Source organism: Lepidochelys kempii, chromosome 6 (assembly GCF_965140285.1).
Source record: "Lepidochelys kempii isolate rLepKem1 chromosome 6, rLepKem1.hap1, whole genome shotgun sequence".
In the NCBI taxonomy this organism is placed as follows: domain Eukaryota; kingdom Metazoa; phylum Chordata; order Testudines; family Cheloniidae; genus Lepidochelys; species Lepidochelys kempii.
The window spans coordinates 69354552-69378362 of record NC_136385.1 but is presented as its reverse complement, the minus strand read 5'-3'; the positions used below and the strand labels follow the sequence as shown (position 1 = coordinate 69378362).

General features: G+C 42.5%; 1 protein-coding gene across 1 annotated transcript in view; it reads left to right on the top strand.

Annotated features, from left to right (window-relative positions):
* The window catches only part of HEATR4 (HEAT repeat containing 4), a 71199-nt gene that overhangs the window by 173 nt on the left and 47215 nt on the right, over nucleotides 1-23811 (top strand). The window contains exons 2-3 of the mRNA XM_073348541.2: nucleotides 19740-20712; nucleotides 23225-23412. Of these exons, the coding sequence (XP_073204642.2) occupies nucleotides 19740-20712; nucleotides 23225-23412 (1161 nt within the window). The remainder of the gene's footprint in view (nucleotides 1-19739; nucleotides 20713-23224; nucleotides 23413-23811) is intronic.

Below are 23811 nucleotides of genomic sequence, written 5' to 3'. Positions count from 1 at the left end.
GTGAGTGCTGGTGGGTGGGGCGGGGACTGGCTCTAGTACAGCAGGGACGTCAGACTCCTTCCTCTCATAGAATATCAGGGTTGGAAGAGACCTCAGGAGGTCATCTAGTCCAACCCCCCGCTCAAAGCAGGACCAGTCTCCGCTGCGGAAGAGCCAGCATGGAGGAGGTTTTTGGTTGGTCACAACAGGATCTTTCTTTTACAACTGGGCCCCGTGCCACCCTTGGCTGTTCGGTGGACTGTTATTTATTTCTCTTCCGGTTGTTGTGGCACCATGTCATTCTGATCTGTTCTGAATTACATTGCATTATTTTCTTTCTTTAACACGTGTAAAAAGTTTTGTTTTAAAGTGTGTTATAGTATTAAAATGAATTAACATAAGTAGTTTAAACACTGAATTAAATCTGTCCTTTGAAAAGGTCTTTATATAATGTAGGTTTCAGAGGAACAGCCGTGTTAGTCTGTATTCGCAAAAAGAAAAGGAGTACTTGTGGCACCTTAGAGACTAACCAATTTATTTGAGCATGAGCTTTCGTGAGCTACAGCTCACTTCATCAGATGTTTACCGTGGAAACTGCAGCAGACTTTATATACACACAGAAATCATGAAACAATACCTCCTCCCACCCCACTGTCCTGCTGGTAATAGCTTATCTAAAGTGATCAACAGGTGGGCCATTTCCAGCACAAATCCAGGTTTTCTCACCCTCCACCCCCCCACACAAATTCACTCTCCTGCTGGTGCTAGCCCATCCAAAGTGACAACTCTTTACATAATCAAGTCGGGCTATTTCCTGCATAGATCTAGGTTTTCTCACATCCCCCCCACCCCCATACACACACAAACTCACTCTCCTGCTGGTAATAGCTCATCTAAACTGACCATTCTCCAGGTTTAAATCCAAGTTAAACCAGAACATCTGGGGGGGGGGGGGTAGGAAAAAACAAGAGGAAACAGGCTACCTTGCATAATGACTTAGCCACTCCCAGTCTCTATTTAAGCCTAAATTAATAGTATCCAATTTGCAAATGAATTCCAATTCAGCAGTTTCTCGCTGGAGTCTGGATTTGAAGTTTTTTTGTTTTAAGATAGCGACCTTCATGTCTGTGATTGCGTGACCAGAGAGATTGAAGTGTTCTCCGACTGGTTTATGAATGTTATAATTCTTGACATCTGATTTGTGTCCATTTATTCTTTTACGTAGAGACTGTCCAGTTTGACCAATGTACATGGCAGAGGGGCATTGCTGGCACATGATGGCATAGATCACATTGGTGGATGTGCAGGTGAACGAGCCTCTGATAGTGTGGCTGATGTTATTAGGCCCTGTGATGGTGTCCCCTGAATAGATATGTGGGCACAATTGGCAACGGGCTTTGTTGCAAGGATAAGTTCCTGGGTTAGTGGTTCTGTTGTGTGGTATGTGGTTGTTGGTGAGTATTTGCTTCAGGTTGCGGGGCTGTCTGTAGGCAAGGACTGGCCTGTCTCCCAAGACTTGTGAGAGTGTTGGGTCATCCTTTAGGATAGGTTGTAGATCCTTAATAATGCGTTGGAGGGGTTTTAGTTGGGGGCTGAAGGTGACGGCTAGTGGCGTTCTGTTATTTTCTTTGTTAGGCCTGTCCTGTAGTAGGTAACTTCTGGGAACTCTTCTGGCTCTATCAATCTGTTTCTTTACTTCTGCAGGTGGGTATTGTAGTTGTAAGAAAGCTTGACAGAGATCTTGTAGGTGTTTGTCTCTGTCTGAGGGGTTGGAGCAAATGCGGTTGTATCGCAGAGCTTGGCTGTAGACGATGGATCGTGTGGTGTGGTCAGGGTGAAAGCTGGAGGCATGCAGGTAGGAATAGCGGTCAGTAGGTTTACGGTATAGGGTGGTGTTTATGTGGCCATTGTTTATTAGCACTGTAGTGTCCAGGAAGTGGATCTCTTGTGTGGACTGGACCAGGCTGAGGTTGGTGGTGGGATGGAAATTGTTGAAATCATGGTGGAATTCCTCAAGGGCTTCTTTTCCATGGGTCCAGATGATGAAGATGTCATCAATATAGCGCAAGTAGAGTAGGGGCTTTAGGGGACGAGAGCTGAGGAAGCGTTGTTCTAAATCAGCCATAAAAATGTTGGCATACTGTGGGGCCATGCGGGTACCCATAGCAGTGCCGCTGATCTGAAGGTATACATTGTCCCCAAATGTGAAATAGTTATGGGTAAGGACAAAGTCACAAAGTTCAGCCACCAGGTTAGCCGTGACATTATCGGGGATAGTGTTCTTGACGGCTTGTAGTCCATCTTTGTGTGGAATGTTGGTGTAGAGGGCTTCTACATCCATAGTAGCCAGGATGGTGTTATCAGGAAGATCACCGATGGATTGAAGTTTCCTCAGGAAGTCAGTGGTGTCTCGAAGGTAGCTGGGAGTGCTGGTAGCGTAGGGCCTGAGGAGGGAGTCTATATAGCCAGACAATCCTGCTGTCAGGGTGCCAATGCCTGAGATGATGGGGCGCCCAGGATTTCCAGGTTTATGGATCTTGGGTAGTAGATAGAATATCCCAGGTCGGGGTTCCAGGGGTGTGTCTGTGCGGATTTGATCTTGTGCTTTTTCAGGAAGTTTCTTGAGCAAATGCTGTAGTTGCTTTTGGTAACTCTCAGTGGGATCATAGGGTAATGGCTTGTAGAAACTCGTGTTGGAGAGCTGCCGAGCAGCCTCTTGTTCATATTCCGACCTATTCATGATGACAACAGCACCTCCTTTGTCAGCCTTTTTGATTATGATGTCAGAGTTGTTTCTGAGGCTGTGGATGGCATTGCGTTCCGCATGGCTGAGATTATGGGGCAAGTGATGCTGCTTTTCCACAATTTCAGCCCGTGCACGTCGGCGGAAGCACTCTATGTAGAAGTCCAGTCTGCTGTTTCGACCTTCAGGAGGAGTCCATCTAGAATCCGACTTGATTATGTAAAGAGTTGTCACTTTGGATGGGCTAGCACCAGCAGGAGAGTGAATTTGTGTGGGGGGGTGGAGGGTGAGAAAACCTGGATTTGTGCTGGAAATGGCCCACCTGTTGATCACTTTAGATAAGCTATTACCAGCAGGACAGTGGGGTGGGAGGAGGTATTGTTTCATGATTTCTGTGTGTATATAAAGTCTGCTGCAGTTTCCACGGTAAACATCTGATGAAGTGAGCTGTAGCTCACGAAAGCTCATGCTCAAATAAATTGGTTAGTCTCTAAGGTGCCACAAGTACTCCTTTTCTTTTTATATAATGTAGTAAGTAACTACACCTCATTCTTTCTTGCCCCTCTGATGCATTCCAAATTGTGAGAGCTTCCTGGGGAAAGATCAATAGAGACAGTTTCTCCTGAGAGAGTCCACCTGCATTTGTGGTTATGGAAATACTGAAAAAGTGTCAGGATGGTCTGCTTTGAATTTTTAAAAATTGTATATATATATTTATTTGTTTCCAATACCTCAAATAACTATCTCTGTAGTTTGCCCAGTAGCTGTTCTGTCTGTATCTGAAAATTCAGACTTTTTTGTCTGGGGTGCAGGTGTGCTCTCCAGCATACATCCCAAGAGTTAACACCCACCTACATATGTTATTCCAGGGTGACACTCTCCAGCAAGCAATTCAGTCCTGATGAGGATTTTGTCAGGGGCTCCCGGGTGTCTAGGAATCGACCTTAACAGAAGCGTCACTAAAAAGTTTTAAAAAGTTCCAGAACTTGTTGCATGTGAGAGAGGGGCCAGGTTTGGCATCAGCAAGGTCAATTTTGATAATCTCTCCCAATCTGCAAACTCTTGAGTTTGACCAGGCCTATGTGAAGCTCATGGCAATACAGTAGTTGGGGTAACACAGTATTTCTGAGACAATGAGACTAGACCTTTTAACAGAAATACTACCAACAAATCTAAATATAGTAATTAAAACCCATGATCCGCAGTATGGTCACAGATTCATTTTATTTTATATTTTTTGCCTCAAATGGAAAAATAGCAATAAGGCACTGCATTATTGTGGTAAGCTATGATTGAAGAAGTATCAACCTACCATTCCATCAAAATGATTTACAGGATGGTTTGGCCAGAAATTGGCCAAGAGCACAGAGTCATTAGCCTTAGTACATCCTTCTTATGTGGACCAAATAGACTATAGCAGGGGTTCTCAAACTTCATTGCATCATGACTCCCTTCTCCCAACAAAAATTACTACAGGACCCCATGAGGGGGGACCGAAGCCTGAGCCCGCCCAAGCTCTGCCACCCCGGGTGGGGGTGGGGGATAAAACCAAAGCCCAGCTTCAGCCCCAATCATGTGGCCTGTAACCTGAGCCCTGCTGCCCAGGGCTAAAGCCCTCGGGTTTGGGCTTTGGTCTTGGGCCCCAGCCCTGGTGACCCCTTTAAAACGGGCTCATGACCCACTTCGGGGTCCTGACCCACAGTTTGAGAACCTCTGGAATAGAGTATAAACCAAACGTAAAGTGCAGTCAAGATAAAAAGTCTGGAGTATTGGATTCCACATAACATAACAAACTATTAAACATATACCCAGAAATCTACAGTCTTACACCGTATAACTACCTCAACTAAGCAGTCCCACTTTTAACTTATATATCTGCCAGATAAACAAAATCCGAATAACTCCAAAGACAACACTGGGACCAAATTCAAGCAAGTGCAACTCTGTGGACTTCAGTGGAATCACAACCATTTACACCAGAACTGAACATGGCCTATTAACATACATAACTATAAAAACAATACATAAGATATTTGACCTGAGGCTTTTCATGGTACACCTACACTGGACTAAAAGACCTGCAGCATGGCTGCTGCAGGCCGGGGTCAGCTAACTCAGGCTCACGGGGCTTGGGCTATAGGGCTAAAAATTGGGCTTGGGCTAATGCAGGGGTCTCAAACACGCAGCCCATGGAGTTATTTTCTGCGGCCCGCCATAGGCGCTGACTCCAATGGCAGCCAAGCTCCCCTCCCACCCTGCTACCCCCTCTCCTCCGCCTACCTCCCAGCGCTTAGGACTTTCCAGGAGGGAGGGGAGAGGAGCAGGGACACAGCACGCTCCTGGGAGGAGGCGGAGAAGAGGTGGGTCTGGGGCGGAGATTTGGGGAAGGGAGAGGGTGGAGGGGCGGGGCGGAGTTGGGGCAGGGACTTTGGGGACAGGATTGGAATGGGGGTGGGAAGAGGTGAGGCAGGGGCGGGGCCTCATCAAAGGGGTGAAGTGGGGGCGGGGCCGGGGCAGAGGAGGGGGCTTTAACCAAAGTAATTCTAAAAGTAAATGTGTGTTTTGTCATTTGAGTGAGGTGCATTACTGAGTGCTTATATTTTATTAAAACCCCTCTTCGCATTACAGTTTTTAAAAAAGTTAATACATTGACTTTTAACAGCATACTATATTACTCTTCTTTTTTTTCATTTTTGACGATACTTTCGTATCGTTGTATGAAAAGGTTTCAGTGATGTGGCCCTCGGGCCAATGTACTAGTCCTCATGTGGCCCTCGTGGTGATTTGAGTTTGAGATCCCTGGGCTAGAGCCTGGACTCTGGGACAATCCCACAGATCGGGCTCCAGCCTGAGCCCGAATGTCTGGACAGCAATTTTACAGCTCTGCAGCCCAACCATGAGCCCGAGTCAGCTGACCAAGGCCAGCTGTGGGTGTTTAATTGCTGTGTCAACACACCCTCAGTGTAAAATCTGCAATATCAGACCACTGGGCTAGAGTTTGATCTCATTTATACTGATGAAAATTATAGTAATTTGTAGGGGTTGATTCCTAATATTGATGCAAAAATGGTTATTAATAAAATTGTTGTAATGAAGTCTTATGTTAAGTTTTTATAAACTTGCCTGTGCCTTTATTAAAATTTAAATACTTAAATATTTGTATATACATGGTACTTGAAGAATAATAGCTTACATATTTGTCTTAGTTACTTGATTTATTAAATGAAATATTCAGGCTAATTAGAGAAACAGAAAATGTCCTCTTTCTCCCAATAAGTGACAGGTACAGAAACTTCAGGGAGAATACCTCTTCCTTGCCAATAAGTTATCTTTTCCAAGTTCAATTATAGACTGGAATGCAGTTTATAAATTTTCTTGTAATGATATAAGTAGGATATTGAAATGCTATTGTGATTTAAAACACCAGAATATATTGCTGAAAAGGAGACATTTGCTAATCTTTGTAAACAAAGCCTAGGTCTACACTAGCACTTTTGTCAGTCAGGGTGTGAAATAAGCACACCCCTGACCGACATAAGTTTCACCGAAAGAAGAGCCAGTGTGGACAGTGCTATGTAGAAGGGAGATGCTCTGTCACCGACATACTGCCGCTGCTCGTTGGGGATGGTTTAATTATGCTGACAGGAGAGCTCTCTCCCCTTGGCATATAGTAGCTACACGGAAGACCTTACAGTGGTGCAGCTGCAGCGGTACAGCTGTGATATAGACATAGCCAAAGAAATAGTGGATCTAATTTTAATATGAAGATTCTTAATATCCTTTAACTTGCCTGTCTCAAGGTGGATCCTGGAATGGTTTCCTTTAAGTAACTGAATTTAAATATCATCTTTGTTTCAAAAGACTCAGTTAAGATCACTCACCTTTGCTCATTAATGAACTATTTAGGTTATCCATGATAAACCAAACAAGACTCACCTACCATTAAATGAAATGTCCTTCTGCATCTATGAACTATTTTAGTTATTTATGATAAAGCAGGGCTCGTTACTCATTTTGGAAATAATATACTTTGGTCTTAATTTATCTAGGGAGGAACACCTCTACCAAAGGTGGGCTCACTGTCAAAAGTCTCTGAGTAGTCTCTGTTAAAAGCTCTCCACAGAGAGATTTACAAAAGATGTTGTAACCAAAGTAGCCATTGTTTGTTTGTTTTTATTTTCTTTTTGTTCTTTAACAAGAAAATAGTTAAATTGAGATCCTTTTGCTTTTTCATTACTAAAACAGAGTACATCACCTCCCTAAATGGACATTGAGAGGTAATTATTAAGATTTGTCTAACCATTTTCTGTCTCTTTAGATTATAATTTTTTTAGGCATAAAATTACTTGGCTCAACAATTTAAACCACCCCTTTCTACCCCACAAACTATACTGACGTTAGATGTAGCGTGAGACTCTTTCAAAATACGTAAACATTTTCAAACCTTTTTCTGTGGGGATTTGTTAACACTGTAGAAATGACCATAATGCCAAGATAAATTATTGGTTTGATATGGTGCCACTGAATATCCCTGGATGTATTCTTAAGGAGATAGAAAAAATGTTCTCAGAATTCCTATGTATAAAGAAGGTAGCTGGATGACACTGAGAAGTTGAAATTCTTTTTTCATTTGCGGTGTGTGATTCTTCTTAGCTACCTCTTTATCATTGCTGTCAATCTGTGACTTTGTCTGGCAACTATACATAATTGAGGTGTAAACAATGTCTGAGAGAAGGTTCTTGGGTTCTACATTGGTCAAAAGTATTCTGATTTCTCCAAAAGCAAAAGGGATCCTAGCTCTAATACTAGAAATTCTCTAGATTTTGACAATCACAATTCCATGGTCAGACCCATGGTGGGTCTTGCAAGCTTCTCTCTCTATCTGAACTTTCACTACAGAATTGGAAATTTCCCTTTTTATTGGCCCATGAGGTCATTTGATGGCTTAAGTGTCCTGGAAGATATGTTAATATGCAATTAGTGTTAGTCCTTCCAGTGTTGCAAAACTGAAAGTTTTTGCAAATGACTGGATGCTATCAGGAAGCTCGGAAGTAGATTCACTTACCTCTTGTGATATCCATAGTGTTACCACACAGTTTAGCAACTTTTCACTTAGCATCTCACAGTTACAACATCCTAAACCCTGGACTCCAGACTAATTTAGTGTGGGAGATCAATCTCCAAATTGTCAGATAGTATATGAGAAAAGTGTGTCATCATTGCCAACAAAGTGCAGTTAAGTTCTCTAAGAATCATCATGCTAGAGGCATCTAGGATATGTTAATCTGCAGCATCTTCTGGAGTCCTGCAGGTTACATAGCATGGGGATGATAAGAAGTTTGATGTTGGCTAAATGCAGCTCATTATAACTATTTTCTAAATTATTTAAATTGTAGTAGTGCCCAACATGTGTGGGTTCTTTCCAAACACAGATGAAGACAGTCCTTGACCTGAAGATTGTACTGCACAAGTATATATAAAATCTGAGACAGCCTCATAACTATTCCCTGTTGAGTCAATATAATTAATTGCTTAGAACTAACCTTTGGAATGTAAGAGGAAGGGGAAACAGCAGCATTGATGCTGGCAAATACCGGTTCAGCTTCTATTTTGAACATAGTGGAGACTTAGATGAGTGTCTTGAGAGAGCTAGTTGGGAATCTTCCACTGGAATGATTTTCTAATGGGAAATGTCCTTTTTGCAAAAATGTAAATTTTTCCAAAAAATTCTAGTTTCTGTCAGGAAAATTGAAATGACAGCAGAGGAGTTACCCACCTGGAAGGCTCTAGTAAATGTTATCTTCTCCCTGCCAGAGAAAGTGAAATTGACAAGAGCCTTCCAGGCAGGCAACTGGGTGGGCTGAGTGTTTGAGGGGGCTGAGCTTCCAGCCTCTCCAGATGCTGGACACTGGGCATCTGGTAGCCTGCCTGGAAGGCTCTTGTCCATTTTTCTTTCTGCAAGCATGGCAAAAATGAAATTGATGAGTCTTTGAGTCAGGCAGCTGGGAAACTGAAAAATCCCATTTTGATTCTCCCCAAGACCCCAAATGAAATTTGAAATTTCTATCCCAGGTAAAAAATGTGGGTTTTTTTCTTTTCATCCCAAATGGGAACAATTTTTTTTTTTCCTGAGACCTAGAAATTCTTTGTGGGGTAGAAATTTCATTCTCCAAGCAGCTCTAGTCCCAGCTGTATTAGCGGTTAATGCTAATGCTGGATGTTCTGTATTATCTTCTCTCTCCTTTGCCATATTGCAGTGTGTATGCTGTTGTTTGTCTTGCTAATAAGAATAAAGGTATTGTTTTTGTTTCTCATGTGCTTCTGGGGGTCCTCATTCTAATGACAATTTCACTGCTGTAGCTGATCTGGGGGTTGAACCCTTTCAGACCACTACATGCCAATTTAAAGTTAACTTTAAACTACAGATTGGGCTACAGATTTGGCACCCAGTGTGGAGCGCAAGAGAACACAGAAACCATCTTGTGTGTAAAAGGAAGGTTCAAAGCCCACCTTCACTAAAAGTCCAAAGATAGAATCATTGTTACCCTCTGACCCTTAGCAAGACAAAGTGTCAGACCGTAATTTACTTGGAGCATAGCATTTTCTGTCTTCTGTTTCTGCCTTTTGTTTACGTCTTCTTTTGAGTGTTGATTCTATGAGCTTGAATACAAAGGGTGTGGATGCCTTCTTGTGGAGTAAGACTGAAATACAATTGACTAGTCATTTTCCTTTAAATGTTAAAAGGGTATATTGTGACATGAGAACTCGATACCAGATAGAATTGAGTAAGCAGTAGCATATGGCCTGGCACCCACCTACAGACCAGAAGTCTCTCTGAGAGGCAGTCTTGAGTGAGCTCCTCTGGACTGTGCCATTGACATAGGTTCAACTAGGGCAACTGTGTGGGACTACATTGGTAACAGGCTCTCCTTTCGGTGGTTGCCCATATTGACCAGTGAATAGACTGACATTGCTCATTTGGTCATGAGTAGCTGAGGGAGGAAGCACTCCCTCTAAAGACTATATGGGACTGTTGTATTAATGTAACCAATGAATTGAGTTAATAAGGGATACAAAGGGATGCTTTCTCGAGTCTATTTAAGGGTGTTATGAGTATTATAAATAAGTTTTGTATATTGGAGTAGGAGTAGGTGTAAAACCTTCCCCCCCAGATTGAAAGTATCTTCTTTCCTCATTGGTCCTTCTGGTCAGGTGCCAACTAGGTTATTTGACCTACTTATATGAGATTTTGTTTGTTTTCTTTCTAAAATGACTGTTGCACTTTAGAAACCATAAGTATTCTGTGGCACAAAAAGGAACATTGAAAGATATAAGCACCTAGCCAGGGTATAACTTTGGAATATTAAGATAATATGCTTCTACGGGGGCATTTCAATTAATAATTGGAGCTAATTCCGAAATACAATCCATGAAATGAATTAAAAGTCTGACTAAAAGAAGCATCAAAGAAACTTGCCATCTACTCAATATTGAAAGAAGCAACTGAGAAATCAGACGGTGGCCCCTTCCAATGAGTCCTGAAATCAGGATATATAAAACTGAGGTCACTATGTGGGACAGTGGATCCCCAGAGCTTGCTGAGCCCCTGCAGAAATACACTCTCCTCATCCAGGGCCACAGAACTTAGAAGAGCTGGCCAAGCCCCCTCAGGCAGCCTCTGACCTCAGCCAAGGTCACAGGACCAAGAAGAATTTTGAAGAGCTTTTGCTTGAACCCCATATGGGCAAGACTCTCCCCTTGTCCAGGGTCACAGGACTAAGAGATGACTGAACCCATAAAGGAGCTCACTGATCCCCAATGCCACCGCGCCCAGATCAACCGTGTGGAAACAGGTCCTGAGTGTACTACAGAGCAAAGGTTGAGTGTGACACCACCAACGCTTTTCATGACTTTGTCAGCTCAGTCCAGCAGCATCACAGAGCATAGTGAAGTATGGTCAGAGTGGGAAAATCTATGAATGCTGTGGCTGTAAAACAGACCAGAGAGTGTGTGAGGATGCTGGCTGTGGATGTGCTTCCTTTTTCCCATGTGAAGGGTGAAGGTGTATAGGGTTATTGTTGTAGGATCATTAGAATCCTCAGAGTATCGTGAGGGAAGGTCTAAATCTACCCCTAATTCTCTTTATCTACACAGCAGATGTTGCTCCATCCACTGTTTTATTTTCTCAATACGCCACAGAGGTTTGTCCCTTTTTACAGGGCAAGTAAAGCACACGTCTAGTGCATCTTTTGCCAGACTGAGGGTTCTCTCAGGGAGGTTTCATATGAAATCAGTGTGGTATGTAATAGCTCTTCCAGTGAGCCATTTCAAAGTCATCCCTCTCCCTGATTTCTTTCAACATGTAAATGATCCAAATCCAGATACCTTTTATTTAAAATGGACATAGTCCTCATCTTTCTCATGAGATCCTATTCTAGTCTGAAATTTGCTAAGAGAAATTTTGGGGGAATTTTTTTAAGTTGTTTGCTGAGATCAGGGAGCTAACCCTTTTTTTAAAAAAAAAAATAAGGAACTAAAGTTTTGGATCCATATCTTTCCAGTGTATATCCTTATGATCTTTTTCTTCTAAGGCTATCAGAGCATCGCTTCTGTAAATAACTCGACTTACTGCATTTCCCTCCTGTACTGTGTGGCTAATTATATGAAGATTAAGTTTGGGCTAGTTCTAATGGGCACTCCTCTCATCCATTTTCCTATGACTGGTCACCGTGAAAGAAAGTGGGAACACTGAAAATGCAGTATGGAAAATTGTTAGCTATTAGATTCATATGCACTATATGGAGCCTAACAAACACATTTTTTCAGTGCTACTTTTAAAGTGATAGGTACTTTACTCAATGTATAGAAGTTCTGTGGCAAGTTATGATAAACTAATAATGAAGGGAGTGGGAGAAAGGTGACATAAAAATCACACAGTTGCTCAGTGTTGGCATGTGCACATCTGCATAGTTCCACTCTACACATATGTAATGATGGATTTTCTTTTGTTTGTGCATGTTTGAATTAACTCACTGCAGGTAACATGGCAGAAGTGACTTTTTAGGAGCATTTTGAATGAGGAGCTCGGTGACCAGGTGAACTGATTGGGAGAGTGTTTCATGCATGGGAGGCAGCATAGAGAAAGGGGCAGAGAAAGCTGTGGGATAAGAATGCCAAAGAGATGTTGAAACTACTGTAATTGACGGAGCAGAGGAGGTGGAAAAAACATGGTCAGCAATGAGATCAGAAATGTAGTCTGGGGCACAGTGGTGTAAGGCCTCAAAGGTGAGAACAAAACAGTTGAATTTGATATGGGTGGCAAAAGGGAGCCAATAGGGAGCAGGATCCGAGGATTGGCCAAGGAAGATGATTATAGCTGTAGAATTTGGGGCAGAATGGAAGGTGGTGATGCATGTATAAAAAATTCATGAGAGCAAGTGTTGTATTAATTTGGGAAGGAGGCAATTAGGCTGTGAACAAGTGGTTTAACCATCAAGGCAGAAATAAAGTTATTTTCCTGTAAAATAAAATCAGTGTTAGGATTTGCCAGTCACTTTCTCCAGAAGTACCTCCTAGCCCCTCTCTTAGATTTTTAAAATAAAATAATCCCCTGACAATGCAAATTAATTGAACCACCTGCTGCTCAGATATGGCTGTGCAAACACAGGACCTTCAGTGTGGTTGAGCCAGCATAGCAGAGAGCAGAATTTGACACTTTATGTACAAAACCCAAACCAGACAGACTCAGCAATGCATCATGTTTCTGCTTTCAGTGTGTTCCCCCTGTTTGCCTTTGAGGTGTTTGTGGAAAAAGGCTTGGATCTGCCCTGGAAGCCAAATTCAACTTGGTGTAAGGGTGAAACCTTTGGGCCACAATAATCTGTGATGCAAGCAGTGTTGTAAATTTTACATAACATGTTAGGGATAAAGTAGTACAATTTGCAATGATCTGGCATTCCATAGGAGTGCAAAACCAGTGAAATCCGTATATAATTGAAGTCCATTGCAAAACTCTCATTGACTTTGATGGGGATAGGGCTTGGTCTAATTAATGTAACTTTCATCCTGAACGGGAAAGAGGGTATAGCAGAAAAAAATTGAGAGTCTAAGTAAAAAATGGAATTCTCCCACATCCTCCTACATATTGCATCGTCACAAATATTCCAGAGCTAAATTCACCCTGTTATAAATACCCACAATTCCCATTCAATGCAGTGAGATTTGTACCACTTCCACCAGGGCCTGAGTTTAGTTCTTGGAAATACTAAGTCTGTGAAAGTTGCATCCATTTGGTACACTCATTGAATGCAAAATCAGAGCATGTTACACTTCTTTGCCACTTAAACATGTTTGCTGGCTAGCCTATTTCTGAAGTGCAAGCAACCTAAACTACCGTTTATGTCCCTTCCAAATTTGGTTTAAGGACTCAAGTGTCAGTCTACTGGGCTTCTAATAATTTCTATAGGTTTCCTTCTCAGATATTTGTTTCAAAAACATTGATTTCATATAGCTTTGCTGCTCCTGCCAGAATAGGAAGCCTGGATGGACGGCTGTGGATCATTAGGTCATCACAAAGGTGTGGGATTTTCAGAGAGAAAAAGATCAAATAGCCAGTCATGGATAATTGCTAACATGGGACTGAGTTAGGTGGGAACAAGTAGTTTAGTCGGCTATTTTTGTATGGTGATTGTGTTTGGAATCCCAGCTCTACAACAGCCTTATAATGAAAGCTCTCTGTGTAAAAGGGAACATCAATGAACAACCTATCTGTGTGTGTCACGGCATGTAGTTTACAGCTTCTTCAGAATACTCCAAGTTGAATTCAATTATATCTTTAGGGAGCTCTTTATAGCCCTAATAAGCCAGAACTGACATGACAGAGCCATGATTGGCCAGCAGACTTGCTTTACATTCAGATAGGCCCTCATCAGTCCCATATGTATTGGTGATCTCAGAAAATGGGCTAGTTCATAAAGATATCAAAGGAAGCCTTACTTTAAAATTATCCCTTTCAAATTCACCATTTCAATTCACCTTGTACAATTTTAAGAAATAGCTACACGGTTCCTTAAATCTTCATGAACTCAGTGAAAGACACTCAGGGCTAGAACCACAAAGGGGGTCAGGTACCTAAGTTGTCATAAATATAAAGGGAAGGGTAACCACCTTTCTGTATACAGTGCTATAAAATCCCTCCTGGCCAGAGGCAAAATCCTTTCATCTGTAAAGGGTTAAGAAGCTAAGGTAACCTGGCTGGCACCTGACCCAAAATGACCAATGAGGAGACAAGATACTTTCAAATCTGGAGGGGGGGAAAAAGGCTTTTGTCTGGCTGTGCGATACCTTTGCTGGGAACAGATCAAGGATGTAAGCCCTCCAATTCCTGTAAAGTTAGTAAGTAATCTAGCTAGAAAATGCGTTAGGTTTTCTTTGTTTTGGCTTGTAAATTCGTTGTGGTGGAGGAAATGTGTATTCCTGTTTTTGTGTCTTTTTGTAACTTAAGGTTTTGCCTAGAGGGATTCTCTATGTTTTGAATCTGATTGCCTGTAAGATTATCTTCCATTCTGATCTTACAGAGTTGTTCTCTTATCTTTTTTTGTTCTTCTAACAAAGTTCTGTTTTTTAAGAATCTGACTGGGTTTTTTGGGTCTTAAAAATCCAAGGCTGGTTTGTGCTCATCTTGTTTATTCTCACATCTCCCCAGGAAAGGGGGTGTAACGGCTTGGGGGGATACTTTGGGGAAATAGGAACTCCAAGTGGTCCTTTCCCTGATCGTTAAATCACTTGGTGGTGGCAGCGTTTTACCTAATCCAAGGGCAAAGACTTTGTGCTTTGGGGAAGTTTTAACCTATATTGGTAGAAATAGGCTTAGGGGGTCTATCATGCGGATCCCCACATCTGTACCCTAGAATTCAGAGTGGAGAAGGAACCTTCTCAAAAGTTTAGATCCTCAAAACACCCATCTAACCTCGTAAGTGCCAACTTTTATGCTGGTGGCTCTGCATAAAGCTACCCAAGACCTGCTGGCTCTGAGAGGTGCATCTGCTTACGCTCAACAGTCTGAATGCTCACCAGGCTGTGGGAGACCCAGTCAATTACCCATTCTGCCTAATTCTACATGGGGACTTGAACCCCAATCTCCCACATCGTATGTGAGTGCACTAATCATCGGGATATTGGGCTTCTCCATGTTGTGTAAAGAAGGGCTCAAATATTATACCGCATCAAATATTATAGGTGGGGCTGGGAGCACTGCCTATTATGAAGGATGCCAGAGACTTCCCATTATAAGACTCTGTTTTCAGTTGCTTATAACTTTATCCAGCGTTCAGCATTTGGGTTAAAATTTTCCATGCCAAATGTCTCCATCAGGCTGAATTTTTTTTTTAATTTAAGCCAAAAGAAGTCAGTTTTTTTTAAAGAACTGGACTAGGGAAAAAATATGTTGTTTTGCCCATGTTAAAATATTGTAGTGACCTTTCCTTGAAAAGCTCTAGTGCCTCCAGTCTTTGGAGCAGGAACATGAAATCTGAAAAGGCAGAGTGGTTTTCAAACTTTGGTACTGGTGATCCTTTCGCATAGCAAGCTTCTGAGTGCAACCCCCCTTATATATTAAAAACACTTTTTAATATATTTAGCACCATTATAAATGATGGCGGCAAGGCGAGACTTGGAGTGGAGGATGACAGTTTGTGACCCCCCCCTCCACGTAGGAACCTTGCTACCCCATGAGGGGACCCCCTGTTTCAGAACCCCTGTGGTAAGGGGATGGATGGCCTTTTTATCGGGGATGGGTCTTTTGCTGTGAAAATCTGCCTCACTTTGGTCATGTTAACAGCCTTTGAAAAAATCAGTTTGCATATGCTCAGTAGAGATTTCTTAGAGATTTAGCAGCTAAATCTCCTAAAATCCCATCCCCACTGAGCATGCTCTATATCCTCTCACATATCCTCTCACACCCCTCCTCTATATCCTAAGTGTGACCGTACTGCGCTTGCACCATCCCCACAGAATGACTAAGCATGATCCTGCCTAGGGCTACAGGGGTCAAGTTGGACTTGCTTTGTAACAGCTGTGTAGATGTTCAGGCCAGAGCTCTAGGACCCCGCAAGGGGGGAGGGACGCAGACCTCAGGCTTCAGCTCAAGCCTGAACATCTAAACTGCAATTAAACAGCCCCTTAGCCCAAGCCTCACGAGCCTGAGTCAGCTGACATGGGCCAACTGCAGGTTTTTAATTGCAGTGTAAACATACCCTCAATGTACTCAGTGAGCGGGAGCAGCTCTAGTCTCCAAATACCTACCTCAAGGCTCTGCATCTCTTATGTGGTGATAACCGGGGGGGTTGACTTTCAAACTGGGTTTAGACACGTGCATGGGCTGCTAAGAAGAATGCTGTCTTTCTTTCCTGTTCAGAAACAAAACAAAATGCTGATTGAAATTGTGGAACACTATCAAAATTTAGATACTGTAAACCATGCTTCCTCTTGCATATGCTGAAGAGGTTGTAGCTTGCCCGACCCATTTCTGGGTTCGTTTCCATATTGGCAAGTATTGGACCAAAGTTTATAAAACAATTGAGTTAATTGTAGACTGCAGTGTCCTGATGGTTTTGAAACAGGTTGTTTCCAAAGCACTTACCAATAGGCTTAATAAAGAAACTAAAATGGCAAATAAACATCTTGTTGTTGATTGGTAGATTAGTGGTTGTATTACACTGGGAAGGAGCCCTTCACCACATCAGATTGGGAAAAACACAGGAAGGACTGCTGAGTTAGAAAAACTCAGAGCTTGTCCACACAGGAACTTAGTACGCACCAAGGCAGGGTGTGCACTAAAAGTTCCTCAGTGCACTTTGATGTACTACTGTGTAAAGCAGCTGTTGATCAAAGCACACTAGAACTTTTAGTGTGAGTAGCAGGGTTCACATGGCGACATAGTGCTCTAGCCTGCAACACACTGTAAATTACAGTGCATGGCAAACTGACCTAACTGACCATGTAGACAAGCCCTCAGAGTTTCCCTGGGAGGGTAGAGTGTGTAGGAAGGCATTAATTGCCTTGTTCTCCTTTCCACCCTGGCTCTATCCTTACTGTATTCTGCTCAAGCAAACTTCTTCCAGTTGATCATGGCTGAAAATAAATCTCTTGTAGACTGGGGCCCAGGTTAAGGTGGGGAAGAGATTTCCTGGTGCTATGTATTCATTGCTCTATTAGAAACAGAGCTAGTCAGCCTGCATGAGGAGGATGAAATATCTATATAGCACTACAAAAGCTTGCATGGTGCTCTCCAGAAGTAAAGTCACTGTTCATGTCCCAAAGATCTTACAGCCTAAATTAAATTACAACAGACAAAGAAGAAGAACAAATGAAGGAAGGAGTGAAAGTACCAACAAACAAGGTGAAATGTTTTGAATGAATGAACACATTTTTACGCTGGAGAACAAGGCAAGGCAAAGAAGGAGAAATGAATAGCACTGAAGTGGAGGTCAGCTAATTGAAAGAAATGTGCTTTTTAAAGGAAAGATTTGAAGGTTGAAGGCCTGATTCTCTGTTCTGCCCCATCCCCCTTTACACTTCTTGGGTGGCATAAAGGGAGCAGAAACCGGCATAAGGAGGTTGCCTGATTTGAGTAGATCTGCTAGAATATCTCTGTGCTGATACCTCCACAAGCCTAGTGTGTGTTGGGCGTGTGAAGTGGGGCATACTGGGGCTGTTACTGGAGCATGTTGTTCTCAGGCTATTTACAGACAGTGAACGGACTGTCAGGCCATTGCAATTGCAATAAGTGTGTAAGTGAGAGGTCAGCGCCTTTGCAATGAAAGGGGATTATATAGTTGTATTCATTCTGGACAAATCTCTTCCAGTATTATCTCTCTTAGATAAGTTATTGCTGTCCTCTGGGTTTCCCAATGTGCTTTTGTCTTCTTTCTGTTCATCTTTTGGACTGTAACCTACTTAAGGCAGGGGACTATCTCTATTTGTAAATGTTTGCAAATTGTTGAAACTTCACAAATAAGAAGTAATAACAAAAGTGAGGCAAGTTTTGTTGTAAAATAAAGTAGGCCCATTTTGAAATTAGTCTAAAAAAATTCAAAGTTATTCCTATCTTATTTTTTCACTTGTTAAGGGCTGACAACATGTTCAGCACTACACAAGATACATAATATAAGAAATCTCTCCCCTGAAGAACTCACAATCTATCATAGGATCAAAATTTAACACAATACTGTGGGGAGCAAAAAATAATGTTCTCTGAATGAAAACTTCTACACTGTGTTTATGCTAAGCACAAATATTTGTCCCATAAAAAATCAGATTTATGTAGGAATGCTGATTAGACCTTATATAGTGTTGCATAAAAGGCTCTAACAGCAATTAATAAAAGATAATGTAAAATTGAAGATTTAAAAAAAAATCCCTAACAAAATGAGGTAGCTCTCAATCATAAGTAAGTGTTGCCGTTATTTAAAAATAGGGAGCTTTATTTAAAAATGAATTACTGATTGTCTATAGGGACAAATGACACTTGGTGGAATTGAGGTACATCACCAGTTGCCAGGCAACTACTGTAAACAGTTTGGGGTTGGGCCTTTGAGATCCAAAGAAACTGAGATTTAGCATGCAAGGAATAGTTGATTGTGCCTGTTTGTACAAGACCAAGACTTGTAGGATCCAGTCTGTAAGGTAAATACAAAGTCTTTCCTGCCTTTCTAGGTGGTGATTTTTTGTTTTTTGCTAGCTTCAGTAGAGTTCATATATAATATCAGTGGAATCCGACATCATATGAGCCAAACAGCAAGTGCTGACTGATAGGAAAAGTAAATTAGGTGGGATATGATGGTTCAGGGAATTGGTTATGCACTGAGTGTTTCATCTCAATGTTTCTGGTTCAAATCCCGCTGAGAGTAGTAGTGAACAAAAGTTGTTGTTCCCACTGGGTGGATGAAGTGAACTTTATTAAATGAATTTGGAGGCCAGAGATCCTATTGGACAACTGTCTGTTACAAAACCACCTTTCTAAATGGAAGTATAGGCAGAAAGGCTGACAGAGTAGGGATACTTAAAGGTCCCTTCAGGTCTGCGTGAGGCATCCTGATGGGGTGGGAAAGCTTCCATGACTCCCACCTGTTCTCTGGACAAAGGGAGCCCTTCATTTTCCAAGGCTATCAATCCAGCAACTTTTGTAAGCAGGAACAACTCCCTATAAAAGGTCTAAAAAGGTCAAAAGATATATCTGTGTGACTCTTACAGCATGGAAGAGCAGTATTGATTGAGGGGTGGAACGGAAGGAAGGGTGATAAAATATGGTAGGACTGAATGAATAAAGTAAATAGAACTAGTCTTTTTCACTCGTAGATGGGCGCTCCTCTCTGTCAGGGTAGGATGATGTGGGAGTAGTGTGAATTTCATCTGCCTATGCTTTGCCTGTGGTGTGGAATGGCTGTATCAAAGAATAAAGAGAACAAGTTAATGGGAAAGAGAGTGGATCTTTGCTTATTTTCTTTTTCTCTTTCTCACTCTTTGTCCCATTCTCCATTCTTTTTCTCCTTTGTCCTTCCTTTACCATTCACAGAAATGTAGGCTTCAGTTCAACAAAGCACTTAAGCACATGCTTAAGTCCCTTTTCAGTGGAGTTTAAGCATGTATTTAATTGCTTCGCTGAACCTGGGTAAGGAGTTAATTGTACCAGCTCTGTCAGCACCATTGCTGACCTGCTGTCCTATTCCCATGCCAAATCAGCTTCACACCAGCTGGTGCTAGGGAAGTGTGTCTTCTAGAAATGCAAACTGAATGCATCTTCAGTGTTAAAAGATGCTTCAACTAGCAATAGGGGAAGTTGCTATGGTGGAGCTCCCCTTTCCTGCATGATGGAATGGGATAAACTGGGGTGACCTTCTTCTTTGTAACATTCATTATTTTGATGGACTCCAACAATCCCTTGGAGAACCATGAGACGCTGATGTATTAACATAGCTCTTCAAACTGATCTTTATGTTTTAAAGTGTTTTGTCTGCAGCCGCACTGAGGTGTTTCACTGTTGCTGGCAGGATGAAAATATCAGCCTTTTACAACAGCAATAATCCATTCCCTCTTGATGCTGAACTGAGGGTCACAGTTTCTGAGGACAGCAATGATCCAGCCGGGCGCTTGGTGTTGCGCAGCGGCTCTACTGTGAGCTGTCAGACTACAAAGGCCTCCACGCCCTTGCAAGACTTTTGCCTTTCCAAGCAGCACTATAAGCTCTACCAGAAAAAGTACTTCTTGAAGATAGCCACAGACCTGAGATTCTCCAAGGAAGTTGTGAAGCACAGAGGACTGCAAAGCCTGCCATATAAAGAGTATGATTTCAAGGATCTCTACAATGCTTCTGACATCATCCAAAAGCCAAAAAGGAAAGAACCCATTGCTAAGAAAGTAGGGCAACAACCATTCAAGCTTAGCCCTCTGAAGCAACCACCTCGCCATATGAAATTGGATTTTTCCTCACCTAAGGACACCAGGGTTAAAGTCCCCATGGAAGAGAGACTGCAGAGAACCAAACTGGACAGCTCACTCAAAGAGTCATCTCTGCCACCTATTTCTCCTTCTCTTCCTTGTGAATCTCCTGCCACACAGACATTCCTGACAGAATCCTATGAAATGTTATCATCCTCCATGACCAGAAGACAGGCAAAGAGAGTACCCATGGATAACATTCAAGCATCAAAGAGCGAGGCCCGGGGATGGGAGCAAATGCTGTTGGAGAAGCTGAATAGGTCCACAGCTCAGTGGATTGTGAATCAGCAGTCTGCCTGGGGTGGTTGGATTCAGGGGAATGTCCATGGCTTCAAGAAACAAAAGTTTGACTGGAACAGAATCAGGGATGAACTCTCTTCTGAAAGCGAGTTGAGATTATTGGATGCAATTCAAGCAGAAGAAGATGTCGTGGAAGTCAGTCCCCAGAGCCATGTGGAGAAGAAACCAGAGACTCTGCTTCCAGTTTATTACAGGTGAGAAGGACTCATTCAACAGGTGTAATAGCGCAGTACATGCAATTCCCTCTTTTGGCTTAGAACTGCGTGGCAAATACATTCCCAGTTCTGTAGGAAAACATACAAGGTTTTGGAAAATGCTTTGAAGATCCAAAACCAAGAAATTCTTTGAGGAACTGGGAGTGCATTTTGTTTTGTTTCAGAAACACTGAAACAGGAATGTATTGGTTTTTCCGAAACGAAATATGTTCCCCAAGCTCCCTGGGAGCTGTGGCTTTGTGGCAGTCTACCAAGTAAGCTGCCAAGGCACCTGGGAGCTTGGTAGCCAAGGCTCCCAGGGCTTCCCAGCTCCACAGCTGCCTGCTTGGGGGACTGTCCAGGAGCCAGGAAGTCCTGAAAGCCCTGGAATTTGTCTGTCTGTCTGGCAGCCACCAAGCAGGCTGCTGCAAAGCCAAGGACTTTAGGAGCCCAGGCTGCCCAACTGTCATCCAGTTAGACTGTCCAGGAACCAGGGAGGCAGGCTAGCTGGGAGGGAACAGACAGATTTCTGGGAAAGTTTCATCAAAATTGACACATTTCCACAAAATGTTTTGATAAATCAGCATTTTTTGACAGAAAAATGTTCCACTGGAAAATTCCCAGTCAGCTCTACATAGGCTTTTCAAGGTGAGCTAATACCCACATCTTTCATTGTCAGACTAACATTATCCTTATGTTATTATTTATATTGCCATAGCGCCTAGGAGCCCCAGTCATGCACCGAGACCTGTTGTGCTAGGCACTGCACAAACACAGAACATAAAGATGAGCCCCATCCCAAAGAGCTTATAATCTAAATATAAGACAAGAGACAACAGATAGATATAGACAGATGAGGGCAGGGGGGAAGGAGGACTGTGAGGAAACAATAAGACAATATTGGCCAGCATGGTAGGCAGTGGTCTCAGCACACCAACAGCCTACCTGCGGGCAAGTTTTTTTGTAAGCATTGTGGCAAAGGAAAGTTTTGAGGAGAGTCTTGACAGATGACAATGAGAGAATTTTGCAGATGTTGATGGGGAGTTTCTTCCAGATGTGAGGGGCAGCATGGGAAAAAGCACAAAGATGTTTGTTTGAAAATTTAATAAGTGGGCAGTGGAGGCTGGCTTCACAGGCCAATCGGAAGCAAGCATCAACATCTCAATAATGAATAAGAGATGATAGAAAGGGTGGGATTGACTGAAGGGCTTTGAAAGTGAGGACAAGTAGCTTATGTTTGATTCAATAGAGAAGGGGGAGCCAGTGTAGGGATGCAAAGAGAGGGGTGATGTGGTCAAAGTGACAGGTTAGGAAAATGATCTTTATAGCAGCATTCTGAATGGATATGAGCAGGGGAAGTTTTCATTTGTCCAGGCCAGAGAAGAGCATGTTGCAATAACTGAGATGCAAGACTTCTCATTTAATAGTGACTGCCAGCACAGTATCTTTCCTTGCTTTGGGAGATGGAGGGGTAAAACATGGCTTCTTCTGATGCCATTATATAAGTGCTACTCCATAGATCCTCAGTCAAGGAATGGGGTCTCAGGTGAATCATATAACTTGGTTATTGCTCTGACACACATAATTCTAGTGGGTTTGGGTGGCTTACTGAGGACCAGGTCTGTTACAGATGCTCAGCTAGCCTCCTCCGAGAGGTGCTTTCAGCCTGGCTGGCAGTTCCATGCAGAGGTACTCTGCAGAGGGAAATGGATTCACTGATTCTACCCACCCAGATGATGCTAAAGTGCTATGATGGCAGATAGCCAATGGAGTGATGCAGATGATCTTCAAATTGCTCCAGGGAACAGAAATGTTTAAAGCGATACTCTTGGTCTTTGAGACAAGATGGCCTTTCATCTGGTGTAGTGACCATGCACACTCACAAGAAGCCATCCTGACCAGCTGTTTATGGTGATCATTTCCCATCCCCACCCCCCTGACATGCATAGGTATCCTGGTAAGTATTCAATTTAAAATTCATCTTAAAGAGATCTCTTTGTTCCCCACAGAGTGGCTAGCATGGCCTTATATTTGATATGATGCCTATCACCTATCTGAGCATCTCCCAAAATTGTGAAGTGCGCACAAAGATAAATGTATCCCCATCTCTCCTCCCAAGACATCAGCGACTTTTTTTTTCTTTGTGAGAAGGCAAGGAAGTGAGTGCAGGGAATGAGGTTGTGGAACACACATTAAACAGTGAGCAAAAAATATCAGATTGTTGCACACCAGCCAAACTGTGCTGAATGAAGCACAGGGGAGGTGTGCTGTGGCAAAAAAGAGTGTTTATGTAATGAAGCAGCATATCAAGATGAGATAGGTAATGTAAATATTCCTGGAATGCTGAGTTGAGAGCTATTTGAATATTTTTAGAACAGCATACAATCGATATTAAATGCAATTTTTGATAAATACAGCAAAAGGGCACTCTTGCCCATATGGTCCCCTTTTCCCACTAATTGCTCCCACTATAAGCCTATGCTAGGCTAACAGCATGTTTCTTTTCTGTCAGGGTACCAGCTTACTGCCCGAGGGTGCTTTGGACAGATGACCCAGTTGGTACAAACAGTACAGCTCATATAATAGGAAAGAAGTGTCTTAGACCAACATCTCTTTTGAAGAACCAGGAACAGCTGAACTCCCATGTTGGGAAATACTTCTATACCACTAAGAACGCCTTTGAGCAGGAGCTCTACTTTGGTAATGTCCAATTCCTGTGCATGGTTTTATATGGTGGATGGATGATCTGGCCAGGCCCGAGTACACAGGAAGCAGCCTGGAACCACAAGATTAGTGACTTTGAATCAAGTGTTATGAACTAAGAAATATGGGCAACTGTTGTAAAATCTATAGGAGTTTCTTGATTTAACTATATTAACACTTTTAATTCCAAAGGACTAGTGCCTCATAATGAAGTGCACTCTATGTGGGCCACAGCTAGAGCCCATCTGGAAAACTCGTTAGTGCAGAATGCTGCAGCCTGCTTGTTTGCTGCTGCACGCAGAGAGCTCTCTGCACCGTGAGGGATCCTTGACTCTGGAACTCACATGCTTCATTGGTCCTACAGATGACTTTTTTGGGATACATTGAAAGGTCTGT